Source organism: Elephas maximus, chromosome 10, assembly GCF_024166365.1.
Source record: "Elephas maximus indicus isolate mEleMax1 chromosome 10, mEleMax1 primary haplotype, whole genome shotgun sequence".
Taxonomy (NCBI): Eukaryota; Metazoa; Chordata; class Mammalia; order Proboscidea; family Elephantidae; genus Elephas; species Elephas maximus.
In genome coordinates, this window is record NC_064828.1 from 63,442,497 (window position 1) to 63,467,941 (window position 25,445).

Below are 25,445 nucleotides of genomic sequence, written 5' to 3' on the forward strand. Positions count from 1 at the left end.
CACAGAAGGACAAATATTGTATGATCTCACTTACATGAAATATGTAGAATAGGCAAATGCATAGAGATAAGTTTATCAACCGTTACCAGGAGCTGGGGAGAGGGGAAATGGTGCGTTATCACTTAAGAAGGAGAAATGGGGAGTTACCTGTCCATTCCGTGTATTTCTGTTTGAATTTCTTTTTGTACTGATGAAAAATTTTTGGAACTGGATAGAGGTGAAGGTTATATAAAATGGTGAATATAATTAAGTCATTGAATTGTACACTTAAAAATGATGAGAGAAAATTTTTTGTTATATATGTAACAATAAAATTAGAAATAACAACTATAACTATGACAAAAGAATTGATTTACATTCTTTTCATCAGTGCAGTGTTTATATTATAATGAAAAAAAAAAGCATGGCATATTTATAATTAAAATTTTCCTCATTCATTCATTTAATGAATATTTATTGAGCATTTATTATGTGCCAAGTTCTAACAGTGGCTTAGCATTAAACCTTCAGGATTATAGTAGTGAAAAAAGCAGACAACTTTTCTGCATTTATGGAACTTAAACACTCTCATTGAGAGGAGGGAAGAAGTTGGATAATAATCAGATAACCAAACAAAACACCAGTTCAATAATTATGCAGAGAATTAGAGTGGACTATGATGGAAGATGACTGAGTGGACTCCTTAGATGGGGAGGTCAGGGAAGGACTTTCTGAGGTAACGTTTAAATTGAGATCAATGACAAGAAAGAGTAACGTGAAGACTACTGAGCTAAGTAGTCCAGGCAGAGGAAACAACTAGTTCTCCAAGATCCTACAGTGAGAAGGAGTTTGCCATATTCAAGGAACCACTGGAATGTATGTAGTGTGGTAGGAAGCAGGGGAGTGGTAGTATACCAGAATGCAGAGTTTGGCAGGGGTCATTTATGTAAGATTTGTTCACGAGAATAAGAATTTGAAGAAATGTGGATTTAATTTTAAGTGCCATGGAAAGCAATTCGGGAATTTTAAGGAGAGATGGCTTGGTCTCATTTAGAGGAGCAAGGGAGGACAAGGGAAATGTTAGGAACCCATTATATTTGTTGAGGCAAGAGATGATGGAATCTTGGATTAGGGTGTTGGCTGTGGAGATGGATATTAGTGGTCAGATTTGGAATATGTTTGGAGGTAGAGTTTAAAGGACTTTCTAATAAGTGGATGAAGAGGCATTGAAGGAGAGAGCAATAAGGAATTAGCATATAGATTTTGGCTTGGGCAATCAACTGGACCTTGGGGTTCTTTACTGAGACAGAAGACTAGGAGAGGGAGACTCAATAATTCTATTTTTTGGCCACATTATGTTTGATGATGAAGATCATGATCCTGAAGATGGTGCAGGACTGGGCATCGTTTTGTTCTGTTACATATGCTGTCACTGTGAGTCAAGGTCGCCATGAATCTGAGCCAACTCCATGGCAATAAACAATGTTTGAGTTGCATATTAGATATCTAAATAGAGACCTCAAACAAGGAACTAAGTATATATGCCTGATGTTCCCAGAAGAGTGAGGACTGGAATGGCAGGCATATTAACGGCTCTTAAATCCAGGTTGAGATTATTTGAAGAAGTTGGGCAAATCCGTTGCAAAAGACCTCTTTCAAGTGTTAAAAAGCAAAGATGTCACTTTGACAACTAAGGCGTGCTTGACCCAAGCCATGATATTTTCAATGGACTGCCAGGAAAACGAACAAATCTGTCTTGGAAGAAGTACAGCCAGAATGCCCCTTAGAAGGGAGGATGGTGAGGCTTTGTCTCACTTACTTTGGACATGTTATCAGAAGGGACCAGTTCCTAGAGAAGGACATCATGCTTGGTTAAGTACAGGGTCAGTGAAAAAGAGGAAGACCCTCAATGAGATGTATTGACACAGTGGCTGAAACCACGCTCAAGCATAGCAATTATTGTGAGAATAATACAGGATAAGGCAGTGTTTGGTTCTGTTACACATAGGGTCGCTATGAGTCGGAACAAACTTGAAGGCACCTAACAACAAGAACATAATTATAAAGAGAAGGAAGCAGCCAGTACAGCTTTCTGGGACGTGCCAATGTACAAAAAAAAGTAGAAAAGGAAAATATTTGAGAAGTAGCAGCTAATGAGGGAGAAGAAAGTACAAGCAAGTGTGGAGCCACAGAAGGCAGGAGAATAATGCAAGTGTGGCGGCTATAGAATGCTGGGAGTCAAACGAGATAAATACAGAGAAGAATCAATTGGTTTTGATGGCCATGAGGAGGGGCGTTCAGGGGAGGGTTGGGGACACTGGCCGTTTGGAGTACAGGAGAGAATGTGAGGTGAGGAAGTATCATGGCCAATACTTACATTTGACTGATTAATACTTTATTAAGGACAGGGCACATTTTGGTTTGCATTTGTATTCACAAATATTTGAGGAAAAATCTCGAGCGTTTGTTACCCAAACCAAAAAACCAAACCCGTTGCCATAGAGTCAATTCCAACTCATTTGTTACCTAGTTCCCTGCATTTTCTGATCCAGTGATCTCTTCACCAACTGATTTTTTTTTTAATCAAGGTATGTATACATATGTTCTTTTTACGTATGTATACAGCCGTGTAACCATTGTCAAGACCAATGTATAGAATATAAAGCACACCCCATAAGATTACCTTCTGCACCTTCCTAGTCTATAATCTCCCGGAGGTAAACTACATAATATTCTGACTCCTACGTCCCCAAAGGAAACCCTAGTGACTTAGTAGTTAAGAGCAACGGCTGCTAACCAAAAAGTTGGCCGTTGAAATCCACCAAGTGCTCCTTAGAAACTCCATGGGGTCAATTCTACTCTGTCCTATTGGGTCGCTATGAGTCAGAATCGACTCCACCGCAACGGTTTCTTTCATTTTTATTTTTTAGTATACCCCCAAAACAAACCCACTGCCGCAAAGTCCATTCCGACTCACAGCGACCCCAATACGGTTTCCAAGGCTGTAAACCTCTAGGAAGCCGACTGCCACCATCTTTCTCCTGCCAAGCCGCTGTTGGTTTTGGACCGCCCACTTTTTGGTTAGCCGTCCATCGTTGTAATCACTGCGCCAGCCAGCGCTCCTTTCTGACTCTTATAAACATCCATTAGTTGTACTCCAAAATTTCTTAACAAATGAGAACTGTGAAAGGGAAGCTGCTTTAGTATAAACTTTAGAATTAGCTTGAGTAAGTATAAACGCTAACCACCTGAAACCAAAATCCTGGCATAGCCCTCCCTCTCTATAGCACCGCCGCACTTTCTACACCACTCCCTTCTTTTTACTCTTCTAGGTCCCAAAAATGCTGGTACAAAAACTTTGGGCGGGCGAGCGGACGGATGCGGTGGAGGAGGAGGGAAGAGACAGTTTTCTGCCATGCGCACTAGAGAAAAGCGCTCTTTATTCTCCACCAAATAATTCACCAGGACCAGGGCTCCGTCATGCGCATTGAGATCCCTCCAGGCACGCGCGCGCCTCCCCGCGCGGTCATGCGCATGAGCGGAGCAGCTCGCGAGGGCGGAAGTGAGGAGCTGCTGCACGGAGGCGGGAGCTGTCGCGCATACTGTGGTGGGCGAGCCGCTGATATGGCGCTTTCCAGGAGTCTCGCGGTTTCTCTGGCAATCCTGGTGGTGTTGCTTTGGTGGGCTCCCACGACCCACGCGCGGCGGAGCGACGTGCGCATCATCACGGACGGGAACTGGAAAGAGTTGCTGGAAGGAGAGTGGATGATAGAATTGTGAGTGTAGGGCAGCTGCCCCGGGGCCCCTCGGTCCGCCGGCTTAGCCTTGGTCTTAGGTTCGAGCCTGGGCTCTCGACTTCTCCCCCCTCATTCGGGCCCCAGGTTTCCCCGGATGGCAACTCCGAGCCGCGGAACGAGTGCGCCTGACTCATCCCGATCCACAAAGTCCTGTTTAGGTCAGGCATGGCTTGATACCACACCCTCTTCGTTTCTTAGCCGGGAATATATTTTCTACCAAAGTGTGCATCCTAGTTGCGTTTCTAGGACTGTGGTGCGCCTAGGAGATGATGTTACTCTTCGAATTCTCTCAACTTTTCTTCATGGCTTTGGAGTTGGGAGTGGGCGCCTGACTAGTTTCCATAACAGTTATTTATTTTAGAATAATTCTTGATAGACTTCTAGGCTTATTTTCACCACACTTTATAAAAGGAAATTGAGCACAGTCTCTTCTCATTTTCCTTTTGTGTAATTTTATCCTTTAGAAATAGCCAGTTTATAGTGTTGCAATTTGGGGCCTTTATTTATACTTTTTTTTTGTGTGTGTGAGTTAGGTAAATTTATCTCCTTTTTCATAGTAAATGCTGTGTACAGTTAAACACAGGTAATTTTAAGTCTTCGTTTCTTTTTTTTGCTTTCCTTTCTCTCCATATCCTGTTGATCATTTGGGTGTGTTTTTGCAATGTAAGCAGTGTCCTGTGTTGTGACTTCTAGGACTCTGTAACTGGTATTGCATTAAAACATGAAGTTAATGTATTATATAGTGTGGTTATAAATGCATAACAAATTATGGGTGACATTGTGAAGAGTGGGAATTCCAGTACATTTAATCGTGCTCATGAGGAACCTGAACACAGACCAAGAGGCAGTTGTTCCGATGGAGCAAGGGGATACTGTGTGGTTTAAAATCAGGAAACGTGCATCAGGGTTGTATCCTTTCACCATACTTATTCCATCTGTATGTTGAACAAGTCCAAGAAGCTGTACTATATGAAGAAGAATGGGGCATCAGGTTTGAAGGAAGACTTACTAACAACCTGTGATATGCGGATGACACAGACTTGCTGAAAATGAAGAGGATTTGAAGCACTTAACTGGATGAATATCAAAGATTACAGGATTACACCTCAACATAAAGAAAACAAAAATCCTCACAACTGGACTGGTAAGCAACATCGTGTTAAGTGGAGGTTGTCAGGGATTTCATTTTACTTGGATCCACAACCAGTGCCCATGGAAGCAGCAGTCAAATCAATCAAACAGTGTATTGCATTGGGCAAATCTGCTGCAAAAGACCTTTTTAAAGCTGTTGGAAAAGATGTCACTTTGAGGACTAAGGTGCACCTGACCCAAAGCATGGTGTTTTCAGTCGCCTCATATGCAGGAGAAAGCTGGACAGTGAATAAGGAAGACCGAAGAATTATTGATGCCTTCGAATTATGGTGTTGGTGAAGAATGTTGACTGTACATACCATGGACTGCCAGAAGAATGGACAAATCTGTCTTGGAAGAAATACAGCCAGAATGTTCTTAGAAGCAAGGATGGCGAAACTTCGTCTTATGTACTTTGGACGTGTTATCAGGAAGGACCAGTCCCTGGAGAAGGACATGCTTGGTAAAGTAGAAAGTCAGTGAAAAAGAGGAAGATCCTCAACGAGATTAATTGATGCAGTAGCTGCAACAGTGGGCTAAAACATAGCAATGTTTGTGAGGGTGGCACAGGACTGGGTGGTGTTTCATTCTGTTGTGCATGGCGTCTCTTATACGTAGGATGGCTGTGAGTTAGAGCTGACTTGATGGCACCTAACAACAACAATAACATAAACTCAAGAGTTGCAAATCATCATCAAGGAAAATAATGTGTGTGTGGTGATTCTGTTTAAATAATACCACTTCTGAAGTGGGACAGTTAGCTTTAGGTGGTAAATTGGTGCTGGTGGTAGGATTGGTGATATTAGTGGTATTTTTAGTGATAATAGTAAAAGCACCATTATTGAGTGTTAATGTGTACCAACCACTGCAAGCACTTTACATACTTTATCATTTTTAATCCTCTTGAAATTATGTGAGATAGGTATTATTTCCCTTATTATAGATGTGAACCAGATGTCTAAATAAATACCTTAATTAATCGCCACCGATATTTCCATACTTCTTTTGCTGGGGTATGCAGATCTAACACTGGGGCAGATCTAACACAGAGTCTGCACGTAGTAGCTATTAGAACACTCACTCCTCACCCCCACCCCTTCTTAGACAAAGGTTCAGGTGTTTCCTCTATCATGGATGTAAGTAAGGGGGTCAGTTAGGGAGGTGAGGGAGAACCCAGAAAGCCGAATTAGTAACTCGAGTCATAAAATCAAAAAAGGCTTAGAACATTTATATGGAGGTTAAGATAGGGGAAGAAAGTTTATAGAATCCATATAATCTGCAACATGGTGAAATGAATTTTCAGGCACCGTTAAAACCGCAGGAAACAGGAAATAAAACCAGTGACAGCATTTCTTTTTCATGTCATGCCGTTGTTTTAGATTGTGCCCATAAATTATTCTGAGTTTTATAAACAATGTGCTAAGCAGTAGTGATTATGAATTTATATGTAAAATACAGTCAAGTGTCACTATTATGGATAATTTTAATTCATTTGATCAGAAAAGTGACGGATTAAGAGGAACAAAATGTTAAAATGAGCTAAATCCTAATTAAAAGCCCGTCGAGTCGATTCCAACTCAGAGTGACCCTATAGGACAGAGTAGAACTGCCCCATAGAGTTTTTAAGGAGTGCCTGGTGGATTCAAACTGCTGACCTTTTGGTTAGCAGCCTCAGTCAGCACTTAACCACTGTGCCTACCAGGGTTTCCAAATCCTAATTAGCATCCTTTTAAAATTATAGTACTGTATTGTGTATTTTTTTTCCCCCTTAGCCCAAAGATTCTGAAGTTAACGAAGTCTTTAAAAAGCAATTAAGAAATAAAAGAAACTTAGGAGGGGGAAGGATCTGATGTGCTCATGATAATAAGCTCTTGTAATTACAAGTCAATTATCTACAATAAACAGTCCTTCCCTGGTCCGAAGTTCTGTTAGATATTTACATCATAATACAACTTACCGTAACGGAGTTTGGCTTTTATATATGGTACTAGTTTGTCTTGTTCCACAATGCCTATTTTAGCAGTTTTTTGTTCATAAAGCAAGTGAAGAAAATATAATGAAGTACAGAAACTATTCTAATCTTTAACACGTATAGGCTTAATTCTTCCTGGTTCCATAAAAGAACTGAGAGAAATTATAAGCTAATTCCTAGGGAAATTCTAGGGAAAAATCAGGTCCTGGGAAGATGCTGAACACCAGTGGGATAATTAAAATGTTAATATGCTCGGCCACAGAATTTGTAAACCAGAGGTGTTGAAAAAGGATGTAGAGGTTGGCCAAAAAGAATTTTCTTTGGCCTGCCAAGTGTTGTGTGGGTGGTTAGATTTGAGGTAACATTTTAACACAAGAAATGCAGATTTTCAGCTTCTTTCAAATATAAATAGCCTGCAGCACCAGGCCAGCCAATCTGTGCTGAGTGGTGGTTGCCACCTTTAAGATGGGCAAGTGCTTCCTTATTCACCACGGTCCGGGTCACTTCCTATTTTTCTTATATGACACCTTGCATTTGTGACTCCTGGAGTGTTACTGAAATTGGTGAACTACAGATTTGGTTTTGAGTTATCTGGTGGATACGTTTTAATAGAGAAATCCAAAGCTTTTTTTTTTTTTTTTTTTTAAGAGCTATTTTTGTGTGTGAAAAAGACTTTGTGTCTTAAGAATTTATTCTTAGATGACTTTTATGTGATTAGCGTCATAGTTCCTGATTTCTAGAGTGTTAGCCCCACATTGGAGCCCTGGTAGCGCACTATTTGAGAGCTCGGCTGCTATCCAAAATGTTGGCAGTTCGAATCCACCAGCCGTTCCTTGGAAACCCTATGGGGCAGTTCTGCTATCCTGTGGGGTCTCTGTGAGTCAGAATTGACTCCATGGCAACGGATCTCGTTTTTTGGTTTAGCCTCACGTTTAAAATGCATAGAACTTACCGCTTTGCCAGCTTCATGGTTTTTAGTAGAAAATATTCTTCAAAAACTGTAAATTTTTGTCCCAAGAGGGATGATCATGTTAGAGTGCTTAACGTTGTAGCATATAGTAACATTTAAAAAATTTTATTATTAGGTGAAGACAGTTGAGAAGTTTATTTTTTCATCAATGATCTGTGTATGTTAAGTTTTATTATATGTTTGCTTTATGTTTGCAAAATAGCCATATATTGTTATTCTTTAATTTTTAGTTTGTTTTTTTTTTTAATATTTCTTAGTTATGCTCCGTGGTGTCCTGCTTGTCAAAATCTTCAACCAGAATGGGAAAGTTTTGCTGAATGGGGAGAAGATCTTGAGGTTAATGTTGGAAAAGTAGATGTCACAGAGCAACCAGGTACTGTAAGTCTGGGGTTGGTTTTGTTTCCTTGCAGATTGGGTTGATATGCTTATCCTGTTTTCCATATTAAGAGTTCTTAACTTCCTTTCATTAGGTTTTGAAAACATGAGGTCTGCAGCTAGTTAAGCTGACTGGCCTACCTCCTTGATGGGGGCTCAGTGTGCAATGGCTGCAAAAAGCAGGCTCCCTGGTAGTGTGTGCAGTTCACTCCTTGTATGTGTTGCTCTAAGGGACCTTGGAGACATCATCTTCCCCCTGGCTGCACAAGTAACTGCTTTGGATCTCTTTTGTTTGCATCTCAGGCCCCAGATTAGCATGTAAGATGCCTTTAGAGAGGTCCTAGAACACTGTGGTGCCAGTGTACCTTGGCCAAGCAACCATTTGCATCCACACCAAGCTTTAGAATAAACAAAACCAAAACCCAGTGCCCTCAAGTCGATTTTGACTCATAGCGACCCTATAGGATGGAGGAGAACTGCCCCATATAAGGAGCATTTATTTGAGGTTCTTTCTTTGTAGGGTCAAGGTTAAGTTCCCTGACAAGAGAAGATCCAAATCTCTGAAATCAGACTTTCCCAAATGTAATGGCTATGATTTGAAGACAAAAACCAAAAAACTAGTTGCTGTCATGCTTGTGAAACCAGATCCACTCTTCACTTGGACAAGTGGCATGCTCTGCCTTTGAGGGTACTCCTTCCTCAGACCAGCCTCATTATCTGTTCTTGGCAGTTAAGCCTGAGTTCCTGGCTCTGCCCATCCCAAATAGTAATAATAAAACAAAACCCACTGCTATCGAGTCAATTCCGACTCATAGCGACCCTATATGACAGAGTAGAACTGCCCTGTAGAGTTTCCGAAGAGTGCCTGGCGGATTCGAACTGCTGATCTGTTGGTTAGCACCTGTAGCATTTAACAACTATGCCACTAGTAATAATAGCTGATATTTATTGAGCACTTACCAGTTACCAGCTTCTGTGTGTTTTGCATTTATTATTTGAACCTCACATACAACCTTGTGAGGTAGGTAGTATCCCCATTTTACATATATGGAAACTGAGGCACAAAGAGGTTAGTTTTCAGTTTTATCAGTGTTTGGCACATGGTTAATAGTGAATGTTGGCTGTTAATGTTGTTGTCCCTTATGAAAAATTCATAATAACATTTTCAATTTTTTGTAGCATGTTAAAATCTGCTTTTGTTTCTTGAATGTCAGATAGTTTCATTTGATTTTAGACCTTTCTAAAATGCTACTGTCATATTATGCTTTGCAATGACCGATCACTAGTGATCTTATCACATAGTGTAGTCAACCAAGTGTTATGTATTCACAAATGTCTTCAATATTCAAACTGTGTATTTTCTTATTGAGATAATGTATGGTAGTGTTTTTTTCAAGTTGCTGCAAGTACATAGTTGAGATTTTTTATTGTTTATTACAGAGCTTAACTATTTTAGGTGTAATTTCATGTTCTTTTCCTATTAGTATTTAAAAAGTTCCAAACCAACTTTTAAGTAGCCAGTGATTGGCCCGTATAAGACCTGTTATGTGAATTTCCTTGTATTTATTTCTAAAGCCTTTATGTCCTTTTGTAGGACTGAGTGGACGATTTATAATAACTGCTCTTCCTACTATTTATCAGTAAGTATTTGAAGACACTATAGCTGTGGAGAAGGATGCATCATAGTATAACGAGAATAGTAGGCCTCCGGCTTGGATCACGTTTAAAGAACTGAGATAATTTCATTATATTCAGCAAGTATATTAGAGGGCTAATTTTGCTCTTAGTGTTGTCCTAGGTGCCTTCAGATACATGAATGATGTTTGAAACATAGTCCCTGTTCTCAAAGACTTGCAGTTGTTTTGGAAGCTCACATGAAATGGTATAACACCAGCCAGCATAATAAATGATTATAAGCTCAGAGTAGTGGCACAAATTGTAAATTCTGTAGGAAGTGAAATAAGGGAGAAATCACTGCTGGCTGGAGCGGTTCCAGGGGAATATAGAGTTTAAACACAACCTTGGTTGTAGAGTAGAATTTTTAAGAGTGCAGGGTAGCTATACCGTTCTAGGATGATCTCATAAACAATGATTAATAAGAGCATGGTATCTAAGACAGTGCCGTGGCTCATCCTTGGGGAGAGTAGTGAGTGATTTGGTTGTGTGCTAAGTCAGAATGAACAAGATTATGAAGTCTTCGGCATTAGTGTTTTAGTTTGACTTCTAAACCATGGGTTTGAAACCTCAAATCTGTGTACCTGCCCTGTACCTTAATGTCATCTAGCTGGTAGGTTAAATACCAAGACCTACATTTATCCTTATTTAAAGTTATGAAAACGGTAAGTTGGCAATTCTTTGTGTGTATCTGTATCTCCTATATTGCTTTTTCTTGTCATTTGTTTTTTAATGTTTGAATCTGTTTTTATTCACCCTTACTGTCTTTGTATCTATTTCTGTTCTATCTCTGAGTGCTTCTCTGTCTCTCTTTTTATTCAGTCCTTCTCCCCACGTGCCTCTTAACTGACTGTAATCAGTCTTCCCTCTTTTTTTCACTTCTCAGCATCCCCTGAACTTTTTCAGAATTTCCTGCTCCTTTGTTTTTAGTCACATTGTTTACCATGACCTTTCTGCCTCTTGAAATCCTACCCATCCTTCAAAGAACAGCTCCAGTTGCCACCTTCTCCACAAAACTTCTTTTTTTGGGGGTAGGGGGCAGTGTTCACTGTGGTCTTTAACTCTGGATAAATAAAAGATCCCTTAACCCTGGATGTACTCCTATAGGTAGTAGGGAGCTATTGAAAGTTTTTGCACTTAAGTGACGAAATAGAAGTATTAAGTAGGATTAGACTGGCTGTATTACTTAGGGTCATTTGGAAATGAAGATGTAGAGCTGTATTATTTAGGGTAGTTCGAGATGTGGAGCAAGGAGAGCATTATGGCCCTATGCCAGCACTCCATACATTGGCACTGGAGAGGAGGAAGTGAATGTAAGGAAGAGTTCAAAGCAGACTGTAAAGTCGAATGATTAAAAATGCGAGGAAGGGAAGCACTATACCTGCTTACTCCAGGGATTTAAACCATGGTGGCTGTGGTGATGCCATGATGACCGCAGTAACGTCTTAAAGTTTTAAGCTGATGATAGCTAATAATATGTGCCAGGGACTATTCTAACAACTTTCATGTAGTAATTCCTTTAATATGTGTATTGTACATAAAATTTCTGAGATTATCATGTTCCATGGTTTTAGTATTTGTAAGAGTAACGATAAGGTCTTAAGGATTATTGTTTAAACATAAACTCGTTAAATTTGGGGCTAAGATGTCATGAGATAATTAGTATAATTCGCCACCTGTGCATTACTAATGATATTAAATATTAGGATTGACTATAAAATGAGGTAGAGTAAGAGCAAAACAGAGTCTGTTATTTACAAGGTATTGGTTAATTTTTTACTTTGACCCTCTTTAGTTGTAAAGATGGTGAATTTAGGCGTTATCAGGGCCCACGGACTAAGAAGGACTTCATAAACTTTATAAGTGAAAAAGAATGGAAGAGTATTGAACCTGTTTCATCATGGTTTGGTCCAGGTTCTGTTCTGTAAGTATAAGTAATTTTTCTCAGAGTTGATTGAAACAGTCATAGGTTGCTTAACGTCCATGATACGTTCTGTGAAATAGGACATTGTTATCTGATTGTTGTGTGAACGCCGTATTTACAGGCAGTCCCTGGGTTCCAAACATCCGACTTGTGGACAGCTTGTATTTAAGAACAGACTGCCATAAAGCCTATTAGAAATTTGAGTTAAATAGTGGTTTGTAATGAATACGTCACCACTTTGTGACGCTCACAAAAGCATTGCCTGGTGTGGAAGTGTTTCTTAGGTGTTTTATATGCATAGAAAGGTAAAATGTATATACTAAGACAAACAATTGGCTAACTGACACTCAATAAGAACTGTATGTATCGACTTACCTACAAATTCGACTTAAAGACGTAGGAACGGATCTTGTTCGTTACCTGGGGACTGCCTGCATATAACTCTATTATAACTTACGGGACCACGGACATACATGTGGTCTGACGTTGCCCGAACGGACATTATGCAGTGCGTGGCAGTAGTTGTACTTCATATAAATAAAGCATTCATGCTCAGTTTATTTCTTGAGTTCTTAAGATATATTTAGATTTATTACATATTAATATATATAACATCAAAACAGATACTTTCATCTTTGAGTTAGAAAGACACTATAGAATTTAGTTGAATCCCTTTTCAGGCATATTTTAGCTTTTTAGATATGGATCAACAGAGAACACATTACCTCCATCAGAGTATGAGCAATGTAAAGCTGTCACTTGAGTTTACTAGTTTGAAGGAGAAGCCTCAAATGTTTACCTGCTCATGTACCTTTAGACTTCAGTTCTTGATGTTTGGTTGGTTATCCCACCTGCCTGATGACTTACATGAATAGTATATATGAGCAGTGACCCTAATGACATGATTAACCACTGACCTTTATAGATAGCTGGAGGGTATCTGTATTTCTTCATAGCATTTTTTCAACATCTTTTTTCTATAGAGAGTAGGAGTAGGAGATGGCAAGCGTATTTCCTGCTATGCTGTTGGTGTACAAGGCTACAGAGGTCATCTGAGAGTCAGCAAATTTTGCTGAGGTCACCACGTGGCAAAGTTATCTTTTCTTGTCCTCTCACCAGACTTACCCTTGGAGGATGGGGAGTTGGGATACCAACCATTTAAGAAATAATGTCCTGGCTTCTGGGAGTGGGAGTAATGTTAGCCCTAAGCAGTATTTTGACGTAGAAGTTTATCTTTAGCACCTTTTCTTGATGTGCCGCTTTCCCTCTTCCTGAGAAAAACCTCCGAATTGAATTATCCTTTAGCTGTCAGAATTCCTCCACCTAATTCCTATGCCTAATCCAATTAAGGAACTGTATACATGATACAGAACGTCTCCAGCATCTCAGGAAGCTTCCTCTTGCCTCTCCTTAAAACACCAGTTTGGAAAGGAATCCCTGGCGGGGTGAGGAGAATGGTGGTGTTCCAAGTGGGAAGGATGGGTTCAAATGTTCCCAGTTCCTTTCTCCTGAGTTTTTTTCTTCCTGAGGTTCCCTTCTCTGCTCATTCTTTGGAGGATTTTAAAGGTGCCATTTGCTTACAGTCAGTCTAACTTTAACCAGCTGGTTTCATAGAGCCTGTGGCCTGTTACTCAGAATATATTGGGATTTCATATAGCTTCTCATTTGCTTGACCTCAAAAGGCAGAGGATAACTTTTATTTTTCCTTTTATAAATGCAAAATTCAGATACTAACCCCTTCTCACTAAAAACAACCTAAGATACTCTTTAGATGAATTTCTTAAACAGAATTTTTTTTTTTTTTTTTACATTAAAACAGTGGGAGAACTTAAGATGAAAGGTTAATATCAGAACAATAGGAAAAAAAAAATTTATTTACAATGAAGTTGCACGGTGGTAATTCAGAAACAGTAACTTCATTAATAAGCATTTTTTTATTACAGTTATGAAATCAGTGATATATCACTAGTCTTAAGACTAACCTTAAAATCTGTTGTATTGGGGAAATAATAAAGTGTAAAATAGAATAGACATATAGATATCCACATACATTGTATTTCAGACTTAGATATTTTATTCAGTTTTCCAATCATCTCTCTCTTATTTCAGGATGAGTAGTATGTCAGCACTCTTTCAGCTATCTATGTGGATCAGGGTATGGGCTAAATTTTTATTTCTATTTTAAACATTTTTGAAACTCTGTTACTTTTTTTACATTACTGGTTTTTATTTTATTTTTTCTTCTGATTTTAGGCTTGCCATAACTATTTTACTGAAGACCTTGGATTACCAGTGTGGGGATCATACACAGTTTTTGCTTTAGCAACCCTGCTTTCAGGACTCTTTTTGGGACTTGTAAGTACTTCATTTTCAGAGTATTAGGGAAAAATAGAATTTTTACGAATTTGATAATTTGATATAATTGCAATAGCTGTATCATAGTATATGTTTAGATTTCTTACAGTGTTTATTTTTGCAGTGTATGATATTTGTGGCAGATTGCCTTTGTCCTTCAAAAAGGCGCAGACCGCAACCATACCCTTCAAGTAAGTATATTTTAAAATGTTTATTTTTATTCACTGTAATCCCATTCATTTCTGTAAAGGCAATCATACGTATAATAGGTTGCCCTCCCAGCTTAAGTTCCTAAATACGGAGTGTTGGTCTCTGTATCAGCTATGCCATAGAAAAAGGGGGAGGGAGGTACATATTTCATGTGAGAATGCTAACCCAGTGGATTTTGGACATTGTTAATTTTTTGACTGTTATAATATGGAAAAATTTAACATTGCATATAACTTGTAGACATTTAATAACATTGATCTGATACCATTTTATTTGAAATTTTTATATTCATGGATCCACTTGAATATACTTTTCTTTGAAGTTATTCATTACTACAGTGACCACATTTGATGATGATTATTTGTGTGCCAGCCAATTCTGGGGTTTTTTTTCTTTTTTGGTAGGATATTGGGACAAAATTCCTGTAGCTGATTGAAGGTTAACATTGACACTGTATTTTAAAATAAGTTCATGTAATTAGAAGCAATTATTGCTGTCTGACTTATTATAATTACCTACCAGTCATTTGTTTTTTAATTTTGAAAGTATAATGTTATGGAAGCCCTCATCTTTGCAGTTTGTAAAGAACGTTCACGTATTTTTCCCTCATCCTGTTGTCATTTGCTCTCTAAAGTAGACTGCATAGGTAATATACTATTCCCAGTTTGTGGTTGAGGAAACTAAGGCTTAGACAGATGAAGCATTTCCATTAAAGTCACACCAAAGCGACAGAGCTGAGAGTAGACCCTAATCAGACTTGTGGACTGACATTTCTTCCATTAAGCTGCCTTCTTGACTTAGGATCTATTGAGGTCAAAACTTCTGAAATAAAATCAGGAAAGTATTGGTTATGGCTCAAATAAGATTTCATTTACAGTGTACCTTGTGCACTGAATGACTGATAGTTTGTCTGTTCATTTCCTAAATAGTTGTATTGATACTTGACATGTATAAAAACTGTTGCCATCGAGTCCATTCTGACTGATAGTAACCCTATAGGACAGGGTAGAACTTCCCCATAGGGTTTCCAGTCTTCACTGAAGCAAAATGCCACAACTTTCTCCCACAGAGCAGCTGATAGGTTTGAACTGCCGACGTTTCATTTAGCAGCTGAGTGTTTAACCGCTTCACCGCCCAGGGCTTCTTTGACGTGTTTAGAGGAGGGAATTATTTTATCCATCGGGCACCTCTCACTCGTAGGAAAAAAAGACAGATTACTTGTGGACAAATTCGTTGCTAGGTTTAAAGTTTTTGAAGTGAAATAAATACAGTGAAACCTGTGAGAGCCAGAACTTGATAGGATTGCCATACTTTTCTGGGTTTCGAAAATTTTCTGCCTTTGACAGGATGTGATCAGGCAGCACCTGGCTTTGGATCCCATAAATATACCAAAGTCCATGCTGACAACTGTGAGATGTAGACCGAATCATTATTGGCGCTGTTAAAGATTCTCTTCACACCTCTGTCAGAGTCATCTGCCAAGAGTTTTTGGGAGTATGCATAGGTTGATTTCTATATCTGAGGACTTACATGTTAGAGCCCGAGCTTTACCTCTTAGAGCAGTGGTTCTCAAGCTTGAAAATGCATCAGAATCATCTGGTGAGTATTAAAGTGGACTGCTGGTCCTACCCCTGAGTTTCTGATTCAGAAGGTCTGTGGTGGGGCTAATCATTCGCATTTCTAACAAATTCCTAGGTGAAGTTGATACTGGCTGGTCTGAGGACTACATTTTGAGAACCACTGTCTTATAGAAAATGTTTACCAGTAAGAAAATCTACAGGCCCTAGCCCTTTGTTGTTGACCATGCAATCTTCTTGAAAGAATACTGACTCTGGTGGGCTTATGTCTATTGGATATTTAACTGGCGTACTTAGAGGGAGTTAAGTGTTGTCCATTTAGGAAGCTAGCAACAGTCAATAGGTACAACTTAAGTAACTCTTTTTAAGAGATGCATCTAGGGAAGCATCCAGAGAAGATACTGCTTTTAGCAATTTACAAGAAAATTCAGTTTTTAAAAAGTGATTAGCTAATGCCAGAGTACTGTATTTTAATGCCAGAGTACTGTATTTTTCTGCAAATAGTATGCTCATGTAAATAACACACACATAACGGGTGGAAATGACAAAATTATGTAAAGTTCTGCCATAGGCGCCTGTGCATATACTGCACATGTCTTGTGACATTTCTAGATGTGAATTTTGGCCTCATTCACTCTCATTAAATAGTCCAAAAATTTTACTTTTGATCATACTTGTATAATAAAAGTTTAGCCATGGTCAAGTCATGGATTGAGTTTGGTAGTACCCTGGTAGTAGAAAACTAAGCAATGAAATAAATATGTGTGTTTGTTTCTATTAATTTAAGTTGATAATTGTATCCCCGTTGCTTTCGTTTGAGTCATCAGTTGGAACCTTAAACTTCCTGAAGCCTGTCAGTACATCATGTGCTATCAGTCGGAAGCCTGCACTGGTATATAATGGCATTGGGTAGCTAGCAATAGGAATCTCAGTGCAGTCTGCATTGACATAATTATCAGTTATCTTCCAGAACTCTGATACATGATTGTTCTTGGCTCAACAGTTGAATGTGAAAACCTTATCAGATCATCTAAAGTGAAACCGTTAAGCTATGTCAGGTCTGCTTATTTCGTAGTCTCATTGTATCTTATTAGTGCCAATGTCTTTAATCAATGATCAATGATCATAAGTCACCTTAGTGAGCATATAAAGAGTCTTGCTTCTTGTACACCTCACATTTGAATTTTGTGATCTGTTTGCTAGAACCAGCCAGTTATCAATAATATTGTGCACATTTCTTCAGTTTATAAATCTAAATCTTAGAAACTTTTAGGATCATGGCAGGAATTAAGTGCAAGTCCTACACTGCAGACTTTAAACTGAAAGTTGTTGCCAGGGCAGAAAAAAACAGCAGCAGAGTGGCAGCCAGAGAGTTTGATGTTGGAGAGTTGGTCATTCGGGAATGAAGAAAGGAGAAAAAGGAGCTGGAGAAAATGAATCCGCGAAAACGCACATGTTATGGGCTCAAAGCAAGATGGCCTGAGTGGGAGAAAGACTTGAAAGAGCAGATTATTTCTTGAAGGGAAGAAAATCAAACTGTCTGTACTGTCAAAATTCAGATCAAAGCGAAGCTTCTGGCAAATAAAATAGGGAGTTCCAGATTTCAAGGCAGGTTTCACCTGTATTTCTGAGTTCGTGAAAAGGAATAAGAACGAGTAATGATGATAATGAATACACTAAAAGAGGCTGTTTTAAGGTGAAAACACAATTTCTTCTGGTGATATTTGTTATTCCAAAGACACTGATTATCAAAAATTATGCTTATTTTAAGATTTGCGAAAGCAATAAAATATAAACATCTTGTTCTTGTAGTTTCAGGCCTAGGATCATTTCTCACTTATTAATTTCTAGCTGTTTGTACATTCATACTCTTTGGTTTCAACATGACGTCCCATTTCCAATATGAGCCCGTTCACTTCACCATTGGTTGCGCTTGGTTTAGGAAAATACCTACCTTTTAAATGAAGTTTCTTTGAGATCAATTTTACTTAACAATAAATCTGCTAGGAAAAAAAATGAAATTGAAATCAGCAACATGTTAAAAAATACTGGCATAGTGCACCTATGAAAATAATGAGCAGGGGAGTGTTGTGTTGTTCTTGAGAAAAAATGGATAAGGTGTATTTTGTATGTGTAAAGATATGCCACTCAGTTTTTCTTGTAAAAGTTCATTAAAGAAACTTGTATCTTTAAATACCTGAATTGGAGAGACTGAAAGGCATAAATTAATGACTTTCTGAATGCCTACCCATGTTATTCAAAAAGGCAGCACGTGGTCTTTGAGCTAGAGGGATCCGATGGAGCATCTCAGCTCTGCCATTTAACAGGAGTGTGACAAAAGTGTCTGTTACAACCTCTCTAAGTCTGTTTCCTCTTGAGACATGGAAGTAATTATACTTGCCCCGTTAGATCATTATGAAGCTTGTAAGTATGTAATGCTCACATTATCCTGGTGACCCATAGTAAGCACCCAGGAAGCATTCACTACTCAGATGGTTATGTAATTTATTGTCCTTTAATGACACACTGATAGATATTAATCCATACTTTAATGCACTAGTGTCCCTTTTAAAAGAGGCCACCTGATTTGAATTGTTTTCCAGAATGTGTATTTTTTTTGTTGTTGTACTGCAGAGAAAGAAACCCACCTGTGGCCTTATGCAAGATAGGAATGTATTGGTTCATACAGCAAGGAAGTTTGAGGACAGATTTGTCTGGATCCTGGGACTCAAATGATGTTGTCAAGATGCTATGTGTTTCTGAACTGCTCAGACTCCATACCTCTGCCTGGGTTCATTCTCAGCTTGGCTGTCTTGAGTCAGTAGCATAAGATGATGGTGGAAAGCCGAAGCAGTCATTCCTAGAGTAAAAAGCCCACCCACTTTCTCCTTATCTTTTGGAGAAATTCTAGTTGACTTAGCTTGAGCTTGTATCTTGGATCAGTCACTGTAACCAAGGTTTTCTGACCTCAGTAGAATTACTGACAATTTGGACAGGATAATTCTTTATTGTGAGAGAATGTCTTGTACGTTATAGGATATTCAGCAGCATCCCACTATATACCTAAAGTCTGACAACCAGAAATTTATTCTGACATTGCCAGGTGGGTTGCCCCCTGCCAAGAATCACTGCTGTAACCCATAGCATTCACCAGAATACATGTGATGGGGAATAGGGGAAGGCCTGTTAATCCAACAGAAAGAGGGATGCTAGGCAGACCAAACAACAGATTGTCTACCATGCAGTGATCTCTTTTCATTGTCACTTTATTGCACCGTCCCCAATTCTACTGGATTGTTGGAGTAGGGGCAGTCTGGGATCATTGAACAGATAAAGCTTGGCCCAATTCTGTCTTACATGTCTCAACATGATGCGCTGTAAACTTAATTAGCAGTAGGTCCTATAAAAAATAAAGGGCATATATACATGTTTAAAAATTCATTGAGCTGTATACTTAAGACTTGTACAATTTATTCTACTTACACTTTAAGAAATTTATATATGTGGGGGAGGGGAAGCAGAAGTTCTTGAAACCAGTTGAAAAATACATGGACATGTTTACAGCCTTCAACCATAAATGATACCTATTCTCCTGGGAATTAAAACAGGGGTGGTGTTGAAGTTTATTTCTCTACCAAACTAAAAGGTTTAATAGCAAATTAATATAAAGTAGTTATATGTAATGCAGTGTATTTTCTTACACTTATATATTAACAGCATTAATTGTAGTTCATTAATTTCAGTTCACTTTATAAATAGGTGGATAATTAGAATAAATTTGGTAAGTAGAATGGATCTTGTAAACCAGTTTTTATTTTTACAGCATCTGCTTTTTAGAAATCCTAATATACGATAACCTGCCAAAGCAATTCATGGACATAGGAATCATTATTGCATTGTGAATATATCTTGATTTGATTCTAAAGCGAGCCTAGTATGTCAAGAAAAACACATTTTTGTCTTTATCTTTAAGAAAAATTATTATCAGAATCTTCTCAACCTTTGAAAAAAGTGGAGGAGGAACAAGAGACTGATGAAGAAGATATGTCTGAAGAAGAAGCTGCAAGTAAAGAAGGAACAAACAAAGACTTTGCACAGAATGCCATAAGACAGCGTTCTGTGGGTCCTTCGTCGGCCACGGAGAAATCCTAGTTAATTTTTATAAATATCTTAATATTATGATTTTGACAAAAACAGAAGATTGAAAGTTTCTTTTGGTTTGGAGTGAACTGTGACTTCCTTGTACGTTGCAGGGTTCATTCCAGATTGTCATTAGATTGAGCAGGCTACCTTCAGAAAATAAAAGTAGCACTAGGTATAAATGTTTGAAATATGATTTACGAACAGCATGTTGGTTTAAGTAGTTCTTTAACCTTTGAAAAATCTGGTGCCAAGCAATAAAATTTCGGTATGTTTGTTGAATAAGAACTTGTTTGAAGTCTGAGTTGAGAATTTACATTTTCCAAGTATTGCATTTTTGAGGTATTTAAGAAGAGGTAGTAACGAATTTACTTTAGAGAGAAAGATTTCTCATTTGATATGATTTTTCTCAGTTTCACTGTGTGAAAAAAAACATATTTCCCATAGATGGGAATTTTGCCCATATTCTCAAGAATTGTATATTTCAGTGACAGCTCTTTGGTCTTTTTAGAGATATAGTCCAAATTTTCCTCTTATTTTTAGATTACACAACTAATAAAAACTATCTTTAATTACAGTTTTCTACATATGTTGATAATACAGGATATGCTACTGATTTAGGCAACTTTTACAAGTCCTTGATGATGTCCTGATTCCTTTAAAGGTCGATGATTGCCTCTTTTGCCTCCCCTCCGTTCAGTGTATGGTTTGTATTTTTCCTATTCGCCTTGGGTTACTTTTTTAATTTTCCAAATCAGATGGTAATTGTCTGGAAATTTTTCCATGTTTTGGTAAATAGTGCTTTTTGGTCTTGTTTCAAACTGATAAAGTTTACTGAGGGATCTTTAAAATTGAAGAGCTATCTACAAAATATTTAAAATTTTGGCCACTCATCTCTGATTCTACATTTATTTTTGTTGAACCTCTACTTGAACTTTTTTTTTTCTTTTTTGGATGTGAAGTTGAACATTCCTGATTTTTATTTGGTGTTATATAAAAGCCTTATATTTCAAAAGCTCACAGAAGCTTAATTTGATAAAAGACAAAGTTTGCATTCTACTCAGGAACAAAATACGTGTTTTCAATGTATTTTTGTCCTCATATACAGGAAGTTCCTAATTGATTTTACCAAGTCAATGTATGCTTGATGTTTTTAAATCATAACATGTTCTTGGAAAGATGAACTCTATCTTCTGCTGTGCTTTCTTGACTTAAAATGTGTGGTGTTTGACAGGTGGAAATCGGCAGGATGGAACATTAAATGTATTTTTATTTTGTAAAGAAATAGAACACAGAGTTTTTCACTTACAGGAAAGAAGGGGAGGGCAGTGGAGGGACTATTAGCCACAAGCAGGGGGAAACCATAAATATTCAGAATGAATCACCTGTTCATTGTGATAGATGGTTTTTGTAATGCTCCCTTTCTTCCAGGTTCTGCTGCAGTGTGAATTCGCTAGATTTATAGCATCATAACGTACGGCTGTTTTCTTTCAAGCCTTCTCTAGAATGTTAAATATTCTATCATTGAAGAGTCTGGATGTATAGTTTTGTAATGCTTTAGAAAAATATTCTAAGCACGAAATAAACTTTTTAAAGCACTTAAAACTGAAGACCAGTGTGATTTCTAGTTGCATATGAAAACTATGCTTAATTGCTTTGTATTTAAATGTTCGAATGAGTGGTTTTCTGCCACTGTATATTTGCTTGATATGTGTAGTCAAAAGGCTAGATTCAAACATACATCTTTTTCCATTAGGTGAATGAGGAAAATAGTGCTCAAAAATCAACTATTCTGTTTTTATATTAATTTACACTAATAGATGACATAGTGAATTTCAAGCTTTTTAGTAATTAGAAAATACTATACATACAGAAAAAAGTGGGCTGAGCAGGTTGAGTCTTGATAACTCAAAAACATGTGATCTCACAGTTCTTCAGGATTGTCGTTAGACAGCTGAGTGGGCAACGTGGGGAAGTACCTACACGTGCTTGCATTTGTTTTCTGTTTGTTTTGTAGAACATTTAAGAACAGGTTACTTAAATTTAAAAGATGTTAAAGAGAATTCAGCCATGTTCCTTTTCTGATTAACTTTCCTGTTCATTTCTGGGATTTTTGTGTAAGCCAGTGAAGTCAGGGATTGGTCTCCAGAGCCCTGAAAACTGGGAAAATGTTATACCTGCTTCTCTAGACTAGTAAGAGAACTAGAAGAGGTTTTATAAGGACAAGTAAAAACTAAACCTGTTGTTGCCATTAAGTTGATTCCGACTCATGGTAATCCTGTGTTACAGACTAGAACTCCATAGGGTTTTCTTGGCTGTAATATTTATGAAAGCAGATTGCCAGGCCTTTGGAGCTGTGGGATTGGTTAGAACTGCCAACCTTAAAACCAAAAACCCAGTGCCATCAAGTCGATTCTGACTCATAGTGACAAGGGCACAAACCATTTGCACCACCCAGGGGCCTCATAAGGACACAGGAGTCCTTGGGTGGTAAAACGTGGGCTTTTAAACCCTGGCTACTAACCGAAAGATTGGCCATTCATATTCAACCAGAGGTACCTTGGAAGAAAGGCCTGGCATTCTGCTTTTGAAAGATCACAGACATGACAAACTTACAGAGTGCAGTATTATTCTGCAACACATGGGGTCTCCGTGAGTTGGAGTCGACTCAATGGCAACAACATACCAGAGGCTCGTGGAAACTATAAGTGATCATCTTTTGGTTTTCATTATTGACTGAAGGGGCTCAGCACAGCAGCTTAGCTACAACTAATTTAGGAGGGAATAAGGTGTGGGTGGCTGGGTTAAGGTGCAGTACCAGTAGCATTCTTATGCCTCCCACCCCCCACTAAAAAAAAAACAAAACCCAAACCTGTGTCATTGAGTCTCACAGAGACCCTATTACAGGACAGAGTAGAACTGCCTCAGAGGGTTTCCAATAAGCGACTGGTGGATTCAAACTGCCAGCCTTTTGGTTAGCAGTTGTGGCTCATAACCACTGCTCCACCAGGACTCCAAATCATAACGACCCTATACCTCTCCCATTTCCCCCAAATAGCCATTCAGTTCCCCCACTATGGATTGTTATATTATCACTGCAATGGAAAGCACAGCATTCTACCACATGTTGCCTAAATACTTGATCTTGGGCAAGGCTGAAAAAAGTTTTAGTGATGATCTCCTGGGCATAATAGCTACATTCACTGAGTGGGGGTGAGTTTTGATTATTAAGTTACATGGTAATTCAGTTTTTCTTGTCAGCAATTGACATGGTCAATGGACAATTTGAGCCAGTGAGATTTTGGAATTTCTGGGTAATACCTCCTTCCTTAAAAATGAGATTCAACAGGCAGTTTGCTTCTGGATTTTGCCATTATCAGGATATAATGCCTAGGATTTTGTGGCCATCCCACAGCCTGAGGATGAAACCAGTAAACAGGAGGGCAGAGCCAAGAGAATCTCAGAAAAGCAAGCTAGAGAACCTTGATTTACCACAGCCAACGTCTGGACCTCTTGCTCTTTGAGGTAATTTTCCATACATAATCTTTCTGAGTAAAGCTTTTCAGTTACTTGAAACCAAAGTATGAACATGGCTGACACCTTTCTGCTCTTGGTGAACAATAGTATCTTAATTTATCTTAGCTCAGTTCTATGTCTATTTCATTATCTGAGCATGCTCACTTAAACAATGGCTTCTCACTGTGACATTCCAATCAGGAGGAAGAAATCACCTGTATATATGTGGTTGAAACTAATTCCTGAGTTAATCGGACATGTACTTTAAACTTGGTAATGAAAGGGTAGGAGTTTTCCTTTTAGGGAACTATTATCACTCAATTTATTATACTTAATGTTATGATCTGTAAGCATTAATGATGAAAATATCCTGGAAGCTAAAAAGAGTGCATGTTGGGTTCAGGTTTAGCCACTTACCAGTAGTGTGGAATCAGGCTTTGAGTCTAAAAGAGCCTTATTTGGCTTTTTTGTCCTATTCGGAGCAAATTCCTATGTATCATTTTAGTAACTGGAGTCTACTGAGGGGTAGAGAACAGTGCAAGTTTGAAGGTGGAAACCCTCATGGCGTAGTGGTTAAGTGCTACAGCTGCTAACCAAAGGGTTGGCAGTTTGAATCCGCCAGGCGCTCCTTGGAAACTCTATGAGGGAGTTCTACTCTGTCGCATAGGGTCGCTATGAGTTGGAATCAACTCGATGGCACTGGGTTTTTTTTTTTTTTTTTAAAGAAATAATTATTTTGCCATTTTGTCTCTCTTGAGAAGGAAGAAGGGAAGAAGGTATGTTTATGCCCTCTGGAATGTTTCCTAACCTAATGTTTATGGAAATAAATTTCGGTGGAATAATCTTGCAGCCTAGTAGACTAATTTGCATTATCACTTAAGCCATTTTTGAAGTATTACTTTGCAAACCTGTGATCACTTTTTGATAGAATTTACTGACAACTTTCTTGTCAGTAAAGCATACTTTGACATCATTGCTGGAGAAGCCAAATTACTTGGCAAGTTTTAGAAATATATTGCATATGAAAATTTTTAGCTTGGTTCTGTGTTTATATATGAGTCCAGGCTGTTAAGCAACCGCAACCTTCAGACTGATTTTTAATCTGAGGGTATACAAACTCCACAAAATGATGTACTACTTATTCTCACCCTTAAGTATGAACTTGAAGAAACAATTACTGGTACACAAAAACAGGATAATATGGTGAGTTTTTGTTTAAGGCTGTCTCTTATTTTGAGATTATATTCTTCTATTTGTTAACATTTTTAAAATGAACAACATGGGGAGATTTTTAAGAGTCGATGATCTTTGTGGTTATCCAGAATTTAGGGGAGAATTTTACTGGACCACAAAATGACCGGGAACCACTTATCTCCTCCAAAGTAAGTAAACTGAAGTCTCATTGGACAGTTCATTAAAGGCAGATGGAAAATAAGAACTGAGGCCTCCTCACAATTCATTTCCTACTTCACAGGGTTTTCTCTGAGTGATGTTATTGGCAGCCGTGTTAGGTATATAACTGTAAAATTAAATGCCCTGTTTGCATTGTTATGGAGGGCCAAAGTCAATCCAAAAGGGCTATTGTTTTACAGGAGACTGACCGGGTGATAGTTTCTATTACTCTGGAACCCCTGCATTTAGTAATCTCATTATTTTGTGTTGAGAAAAGACAGAATCATCAAGGGGAATGAATACTTTTGGATTTTAGTTGCATCAGTGACATTTTCTCCTCTTTCATGTGGGGAGATCAGATTGAATCTGATGCTTGGCACTGACTAAGGAATAGAAAGACCAGTTGGATCCACTGAGGTTTAAAATTCATAGT

The 25,445-nt window shown here is 38.3% G+C and overlaps 1 protein-coding gene and 1 non-coding gene across 5 annotated transcripts in view; both read left to right on the plus strand.

Annotated features, from left to right (window-relative positions):
* Positions 1–3,513: 3,513 nt before the first annotated feature.
* The window catches only part of TMX1 (thioredoxin related transmembrane protein 1), a 78,389-nt gene continuing 56,457 nt past the window's right edge, over positions 3,514–25,445 (plus strand). For 2 of the 4 annotated variants that reach the window (XR_007518884.1, XM_049897938.1), the window contains exons 1-7: positions 3,514–3,755; positions 8,107–8,222; positions 9,819–9,864; positions 11,694–11,822; positions 13,932–13,977; positions 14,076–14,177; positions 14,302–14,368. Coding sequence is in view for 2 of the 4 variants with exons in the window: in XM_049897938.1 (XP_049753895.1) it covers positions 3,514–3,755; positions 8,107–8,222; positions 9,819–9,864; positions 11,694–11,822; positions 13,932–13,977; positions 14,076–14,177; positions 14,302–14,368 (748 nt within the window). In the remaining 2 variants the exon portion in view is untranslated. Of the gene's footprint in view, positions 3,756–8,106; positions 8,223–9,818; positions 9,865–11,693; positions 11,823–13,931; positions 13,978–14,075; positions 14,178–14,301; positions 14,369–19,937; positions 21,700–23,484; positions 23,630–25,445 lie in introns of those variants that run through there. The other 2 variants (XR_007518885.1, XM_049897937.1) reach the window with 2 other exon arrangements.
* Positions 8,338–8,472, plus strand: LOC126084922 (small nucleolar RNA SNORA70). The gene has a single exon (XR_007519147.1). It is a non-coding gene; the product is annotated as a small nucleolar RNA SNORA70 (small nucleolar RNA).